Source organism: Cydia amplana, chromosome 12 (genome assembly GCF_948474715.1).
Source record: "Cydia amplana chromosome 12, ilCydAmpl1.1, whole genome shotgun sequence".
Classification (NCBI taxonomy): Eukaryota; Metazoa; Arthropoda; class Insecta; order Lepidoptera; family Tortricidae; genus Cydia; species Cydia amplana.
In genome coordinates, this window is record NC_086080.1 from 7,955,655 (window position 1) to 7,963,799 (window position 8,145).

Genomic DNA, 8,145 nt, shown 5'->3' on the forward strand with positions numbered 1-8,145 from the left:
TCCTCACGATGTTTTCCTTCACCGAAAAGCGACTGGTAAATATCAAATGATATTTCGTACATAAGTTCCGAAAAACTCATTGGTACGAGCCGGGGTTCGAACCCGCGACCTCCAGATTATTGCAAGTCGCACGCTCTTACCGCTAGGCCACCCGCGTTTTTTCTTTTTTGTTAACCCTTTTATAATGCTAAAAAAAACGAAGTATGAATTTTCAAATAAACAGTACCTAAAAGCAACTCATTACGGTTTAATCCGCGCTTACATTAATCATAACATTGCAAGGCACAGTCGGCAGCAATAGTTGCTAAGCGGGCGAGGTGTTCAAAATGATCTTGACGCGACTTTATTGTTAAGAGAATAAGAGCGCGTCAAGTTGATTTTGAACACCTCGCCCGCTTAGCAACTTCTGCTGCTGACTAAACTAAAATATTCACTACTTTTATTTGTCCGTAGCTGATGTAAGACAAAACTCAGTAGCGCATTCTTAGTTGTATAAAGATGCGATCTTAAGTGAACTGAAGAGAAATATGTAAATAGAGTATGATCGGTTATTTGTACAGGTGGTACATGGTTGGATGTGTAAGCTCATTTAGTTAATGTTTAGGTATAATTTATTTGACCACGAAATTTATTTAAGGCAGTGAATTAATTATGCCTTATTTTATTTAATAAAATATCTTTCTTTTTGCCAATAGACTTACATAAAGATAATCTGCAGCAATGTAATAAATCCGTATATATGCTTAGTAGGTAAAATTAAATTATCAACACGGCGAAATACAGCAATTAAAAACACTACTACGTCATAAGAGAGCAGTAATAAAACATATTAATAAATTTACTTTTAACATTGAAATTTGCTTTTTTAACTGTTTTTCTAAGCCCGTTGTACGATTGGCGGCAGGCTGTTTGTCACGCAATGCATATATTAGCCGTTGGTCGCTAGCTGTCCAATCTGCCTGGCCAATCAAACTCGCCCGCGGGGAAAAAACTCTGATCAACGCCGGTCGAACACCTACCTAAAAGCCGTAACAGACTACCGCACCGTGACCTTGGTGCGTGCGGTGCGGCGCACGTATCGATAGTGTGTAAGGCGGTCGCCGTTCGTGCGTTAAGGACGCAGCTATAAGTTAGAGCGAGAAAGATATTTTGACCGCACCAAGTTCGCGGTGCGGTAGTCTGTTACGGCTTAATTGGTTTTGTAAATTTAAAGCTGCCTTTATTATAGTAACATCTACTTACCTATATGAAAGCGTTCGTCTAAATGAATTGGATATAAAGTATAATAGAAAGTATCAACGAATAGCATATGTACGGATGCTATGGCTACACACTGAATTAATATTTATGAAATGAGCACCTGGTGAAGTATTTTACGATTTCAGACTAATGTAGTTTCTTTTATGAATACCAAATATTGGGCAAGAAGCATTAATTATAGAAAGTATAGATTCAAAGTTAATATTGACTGCTAGTTCTTTAAATAATTTAGCGCCTTAATTTGTAGTACTCCACATCTCTCTTCATGCATTGTATAAAATGACATTTCTGATCTGAGCCAAAATTATATTAGTTAATTTGAAGATTAGGCTCCCCATATTTTTTTTAGTTTAAAGTTTCTAAATGGGTCAATAATATTTGATCATATTAGATGTATATTATAGTATGTAAAGTATTTTTGGTTTTTATATATCTGTAACTATTTTAAATAAACATTATTTGCCACAAACGTGTTTTAATTAGTCATTACAATAATGCTACAGTTAGAGGGCTCGTACCTTTGACTTTTTTACCCACGAAATATAATTATGATGGAATACATTGTGAGAAAACAACTTATCCAAAGTTTCCCCTCTGGATTTAACGCTCGATCTGAGCGTAATGGCTTTCGTAAAAGTTATATAGTGCTTGTGGCACTAGTTATTGAGATTAGGTTAACGAGCGGACTCCAGACGCCCCAATGAAGCCGCGGCAAAAATGGGACGGCACTAGGAAGAGTAGAAGAAGCATCGGGTTATTCCCACTAGTTACCACCAAGTTCTTACCAGTGGTAACTACTGGGAATTTTTTTCCCACCTTTTACCACTGGTAACTACTGGGAAAAAATATTCCCAGTAGTTACCACCTAAATTTTGTTAGAGTTAAATACTAATAAAACAGTATAAAAAAATAAATATAGAGTGATTGAATAAATCATTATTAAGTCGAATAGTGTTTTAGTAAACTGCCTTAAAAGTGACGAAAAAATATGGAATCAGTTTAACCGGTACTAGTACAAAAACTATAATATATGAAAGGATGAATTTAATAATCCATATAGATTATTTTTCAAGTGATTTTATTCGGTAATTCAAAATCACTCTATATTTATACTATACTATTTTATACTGTTTTTATTAGTATTTAACTCTAACAAAATTTAGGTGGTAACTATTGGGAATAAAAATTCCCAGTAGTTACCACCAAACCGAGTTGGTGGTAACTACTGGGAATCATTTTTCCCAGTTACCAGTGGGAAAAAAATTCCCAGTAGTTACCACTGATAACAACTTGGTGGTAACTAGTGGGAATAACCCGAAGCATCGCGTTAAGGCCCCAGTACACAATGGGCCATCGCCGTAGTGTTGAGTCGCTCACTCGTGAGGCACCTCATTTGTACCACTCATTTTGTTAATTTGTCGCAGTACTTCGTACCGCAAAAATGTCTTACTTCACTCCTCTATTCATTTTACTCATTTACTCGCACGCATCACAAACACCTCTTGCCACACAAATCATTCACACACTTCAAATTTCAAAAAACTCTTATCCGTTCAAATTCACTCGCGAGTCTCGCGACCCTCAAAACTCATACACTCCTCACAACTCCCAACAGAGTCCCTGGATCGCGCGAGGCGCTAGGTGCTCGCCTGCTCGCCGACACTCAAAACTCAAATGTCTCAAATGGAGAAACGAGTAATGATCCACACTGTCAACTGCCGAACTACAAACCTTATTGCAACGACAAAAGATCCACTAACCGCCTCTCTGTGACATGAACCCCTCAAAAATCCTTTCAAAATGAAAAAATGAATTAGAAATACCCAAATAGGGAGTGAGACCGACACGCGACGTACTTCAATATCGCTTCGCGTCACCACCGAAAATTCGTTAACAATTAAACACGAAAGACAACAAGCGTAAGCGCTGCAAGCTTTCATACATCTTAAAAAAATTGTCGCTGTTGGAATTAATGGAATAGTTGACGCTGAAAATATGCTAGTACCTCACCTCATCTGAAGTAAGACATTGTAACACCTCATTTTAGAAAATGAGGTACTCATACAAACTCATTTTAAATTGATGTCCTACCCATCACTACATCGCCGGCCACTCCAAGGGACGCAGCCATGCGGTAGAATGAGATAGCAATATCACCTGCTCCCTATGCGTTCCTTGGAGTGGCCGGCGATGGCCCATTGTGTACTGGGGCCTTTATATAGAAGGCTTGTAATCGCTCAAGTCCAGCCTTTTATAAAAGCCGTAACCAAAGAGTAAAGTAAGTATATGCCGTAACACACTACTGCACCGTGACTTGGTGCAGTGTGTAGTGACTTTAAAATGCAACCAAGAAAAATTGACCCGTCTGAATTGGCCTTTAAAAGAAAAATCATTTTGGGAACATAATCTTCTTATATCTGAACGTACCCGGATGATGTCACTGTCATTAACACGTGAAATAATGTCAATGACATCTTTGTTTTGAAAAAGTTGGAACTGAACTAAGTTGTAATGAATTAAATGTTATTAGTATTTTGCCTTTCTATAACACGCTGTATTATTTGAGTTCCAAGGAATCAGGACTTTTAATAACACCAAATGCATTTCAATAATAAATATGTACTGAGAATAATAACACTAAATATGAATGGTAAAATTGACTGCCTATTCCTTACTGAAGACCGTATGACCAACCGTAAAAAACTTTTTGAAGAAGCAATATTGTTTTCAAGATCAGGAAGAGTGCTTTACATTATGAAGGAAGAATTGGAGGAGCTACCAGAATTGTCTCAAGATTTGGGCTCTGTAGATCGGCACTATATGAAAATGATCAGTTTTTTATATGCAAAAAGCTTAGAATCTTTGATTGAGAGCATTTCATCTTTGCCTAATTGGCAAAATGTACCTGCTACCATAATCCTGGATGATTTAAGCCTTTATTGTGGGACTGATAAGATTCAAAATGCTTGTGGTATAGTTGCATTTCTCAAAGACACTATTCGCAGTTGTGAAATGTTTCTAAAGCAGAAATGCAGATTGCTAATATCAGTGACAAAGGACTCTGTTGGGGATGAATACTGCAATACTTTGAATGATTTATATTTTTAAGACTTAAAAAGTAAACTATATTACAAAGTTTTTTCATTTTCATACTAAACCTGTCACTTCATACCTTTAAATGATTCTGTTTTTGTCCATTATTACTGAGCCCTTGAGAAAAAGACAAGACTTTCTCAGTTTTTACCATAAGAAAAAAAAAATGTTTTTTTACCATAAAACAATATTGATATTAAATTTACATACAAAAGGTTGGAAATCTGTGGTTAAATCAACATCACCATGTTTACTGTGATTTACTGCTAGGGTTTGTTTTGTTATAGGTTTCTTTTCTAATCATAATAAACTTTTAATGTCAACCATGTAGAGGTGTAAGTATAGCACATAAGTACTAATGTTTATATGTGTGTATGGCTATGGGGTGTATTCTCTAAATAGTATATGAGGCTAACCTCCAAATAAAGCGGGTTCATCAATGACTTTGTTGTTTTCACTTGTCTCCAACTCCCGTCCCTACATGGCATCCCTTCAATACAGTACTGGTTGTCACCTTCAGGTTTACTAGCTTACAGACCACAAAACAGAACTGAACAAAGCTAGATAGAATGGTTGAGAAAAATGTTCCAACATTTAGTAGTTTATTTAGAGAATGTATTCTACTTCAATTTATATTGGTTAAAAACATAAATACTAAGACTGTGTTTTGAAAACTATTTATTTACATAATATTTTATTACAACTGTTTTTGTTACTTAATAAATAAATACATATGAACAAGAACAAGGTACAATTTGGAATTCAGTCATGTAATTGTTTCACCAGATCACCTAAATTTCAAAACAATATAAAGTAGAAAGAAGACAAAAATCGCGAATAAAAACAAATAAAATACGTAGTAATTATGATTGCCTTTGCCCAGTCTCAATACTCGGCCCATGGTTTTCCCAAGAAAACCAGAGCTTCTGTCGACATCGTCATCAAGTCCACGTAAGATCTTGTCTTGATATCGGACTTCGTTGCCTATTTCTATCGACATATGCTTGAGAGTGCTGATCTTTCCGCTGAGCTCCTCTGCCATTTGATCGTTCTCGTGAGCGACTGCATCTTCTGTAGCCACCTTGGGAATAGGCTGGTACGCGTACCCGTCTCTAGCGCGTCTCATACTGCTACGGCCCGCCGTCTTGCTGGATTGTTTTCTTCAATACAAAGTCGAATTAGATTACGAGTGTACTCTTCCGTTGAGTGCCGAAGAACGTCACTGATACTGGTATGGAGTTGAATGACTTCCTGATCAATAATTAACTATGTAGCATTCTCTGTGTAGAGAATTAAACCTTTAGATACTATGTGATTGTGATCCAACAACAATATTTTTTAGGCAACAACTAGAGAATTTGACAATTTCTTGACAAATCATCATTGCGTTTTGTTACCTTTAGGATAAAAAGTAATACCTACCAACTGCAGCAGATTTTATTGAATGGTTTTTATTCGTTTTCTAAATAGTAGTTCAGTTTGATGTAAGAACACAGTTTCAATTACAATTTTAACTTTTCAGGTGTAAAAATTTCAAACACAAAAGGCTCTTTAGACCAAATCCAAAATAACTGAACGCTAAATGATATTAAGCGTTCGTTCAGAAATCAAATGAAATAATGACAAATGAGATTAAAAGCCGTAACAGACTACCGCACCACACCGGACCATGGTGCGCTGCACCCACAAGAGTGAGAAAGAGAATAAAGAGATATCTTATAGGGCTCTCTATATTCGCTCACACGTATTTTACACCGGATTTGCATCTGTAATATAACTGCGTAAAGATCCAATAGAACCAATGATCACTAGGACAAGTGAGACACGCGCGGACAGACGGACATAGCGAGACTTTAAGGGGTCCTCTAAAGTCCTCTTTGACTACGGGAACCTTTTAACGGAGTGGGCGAATATATTTACGCACCGTCACCCTGGCTGGTCTATTCTCCTAGCGATAACTACGGAACTCTAAACAAGAGGAAGAAAATTCTGAAAATATAGAGAAACAAATAGTGTGGACTGTTTTATTTTGCTTAGGTATACAACATTAAGTCAATAGTTACATTTGGTTATGCTCATGATCATGAGTTCATGACGCTCAGTGATGTATGCATAATAACATTAAATTACTATAAATGTTGAAATAAATGGGTGAAACTTATATAAAAAACATTTTAAAAAGCTAAGAAAAATTGCAACGGTTTTATTTATTAAATATCATTTGTAATATTAAAATATTTACCATTAAAAACATGATTGAAACAGGTTCATAAAATTTTGAAGAAAATATGAATAAACTTATTTTGTGAATTAAAAAATTAAAACATTGCTAACACATTGGTTGCTAAACATTTTTTGGGGAATGTATTGCACCATTACTTATTGATTCTTGATAATGTTATAATATTTTAGGTGTCTGACGCCAACCTCTTATGGCACATACATAAACCACCAGTTATTTATGGCTATTATTGGCTATATCACAAAAAAATCAAATATAAACTGTTAAAGAACCCCAAAACATACACCATTTTGTACTAAACAAAGTAGAATATTGCAAACTAACTATACACTTCTGTACAGTTTCGTCTAATCTATAAATCAGTCCATTAATAAAATACAACAATACAATCAATACGACAACATAATATGGAGTCTTAGTAATATAGGCAACAGTGTTACAAACAGACAAACATAATCATTCAATGTCACGATAAGTAAATGTCCCAGAACTATTAGTTCTAAAGTTTAGCCTCGAGCTCTCCTCACTGTTTCTGAACTAAAAATATTTAATATTTACAACAATTGACAGTTTATTATATACATTTCCTATTTGTGTCATTCCCAAGCGAAAGGAACATTGACAGGTGTCAACAAATACTTCAATGGCATCTGCATTTACAAACGATCCTTTTGGTTGGGCACAACACGTTTAAGGGGTGTAAAGGAGAGTTCTAATAAGACTTATTAATCGTATTTTGGCTGAGTCATGTCACATTCTACCAACTAACGCCAATAATGGGAAACAACTGTGTATTGTATTGATTCATATTTCATACCTTACAATTAGATAGGTAGAAAAGGCTAGAATCACGCACTACAACGATCAACAGATTCACAAACACTCATACAATCTAATATCATAAAGACAGTATGGGATTCATAAATACCCGTACTATAAGAAGTATTTTTTGTTAGAAAATGACTTTCGATTGTATTATAGGCATTTATAAAACAGCTCCCGGGAGTCTCGAACATTGGGACAACTCAATCCCAATACCACAAGGCGATAGTAGGCACTTACATCCAATCATATATGTACAACTAAATTATTAACACCATTGACGTATATCTCAGGGCTCGCCTTACGGGCAATAAAAATGGGGCCAGTACAGCGGTGTGACATCGCTACAACGCAATTGGTTGATGAGTTCGCATCACGCGCGCGATTGGTCGCAACTAGTTGCGTTAGACTGCACGTTTGGCTCGAATTCGTGAGTGACACCGCTGAACTCATTTTTAGTGCCCGCCCGTCCTGAGATATACGTCAATGATTAAGACTGTTAGTGCCCCTCAAACACACGATTTTACATGGAATTTGGCAGTCTTTAACATTAACTCGTTTCCTATCCAACCAATACCATTTACCGCTGGTAAAGAAATTGTGATAATGATAAGCGATGTAGCCACCAATTAGCCTTTTATTGTTACAAGCTTTTATTTAACTTGCAATTTGTGTTAGGGGTTTTTAGAATTGTCTCGATGAGTATTAGTTGTATGTCGTAAGAAAAG

At 36.0% G+C, this 8,145-nt stretch overlaps 1 protein-coding gene and 1 long non-coding RNA gene across 2 annotated transcripts; both read right to left on the minus strand.

Annotated features, from left to right (window-relative positions):
• Positions 1 to 5,014: 5,014 nt before the first annotated feature.
• On the minus strand, positions 5,015 to 5,698 carry LOC134652992 (BET1 homolog). The gene has a single exon (XM_063508265.1). The coding sequence runs from the start codon at positions 5,477 to 5,479 to the stop codon at positions 5,141 to 5,143; it is 339 nt and encodes a 112-aa protein (XP_063364335.1). The 5' UTR covers positions 5,480 to 5,698; the 3' UTR covers positions 5,015 to 5,140.
• Positions 5,699 to 6,690: 992 nt separating this feature from the next.
• LOC134652592 (uncharacterized) lies at positions 6,691 to 7,244 on the minus strand. The gene is made up of 2 exons (XR_010097200.1): positions 7,134 to 7,244; positions 6,691 to 7,094 (listed from the first exon to the last, which is right to left on the minus strand). It is a non-coding gene; the product is annotated as an uncharacterized LOC134652592 (long non-coding RNA).
• Positions 7,245 to 8,145: the final 901 nt, after the last annotated feature.

Coding starts and splice junctions, on each gene's coding strand:
- LOC134652992 (XM_063508265.1), bottom strand. CDS start 5,479: ATGAGACGCGCTAGAGACGGGTACGCGTACCAGCCTATTCCCAAGGTG.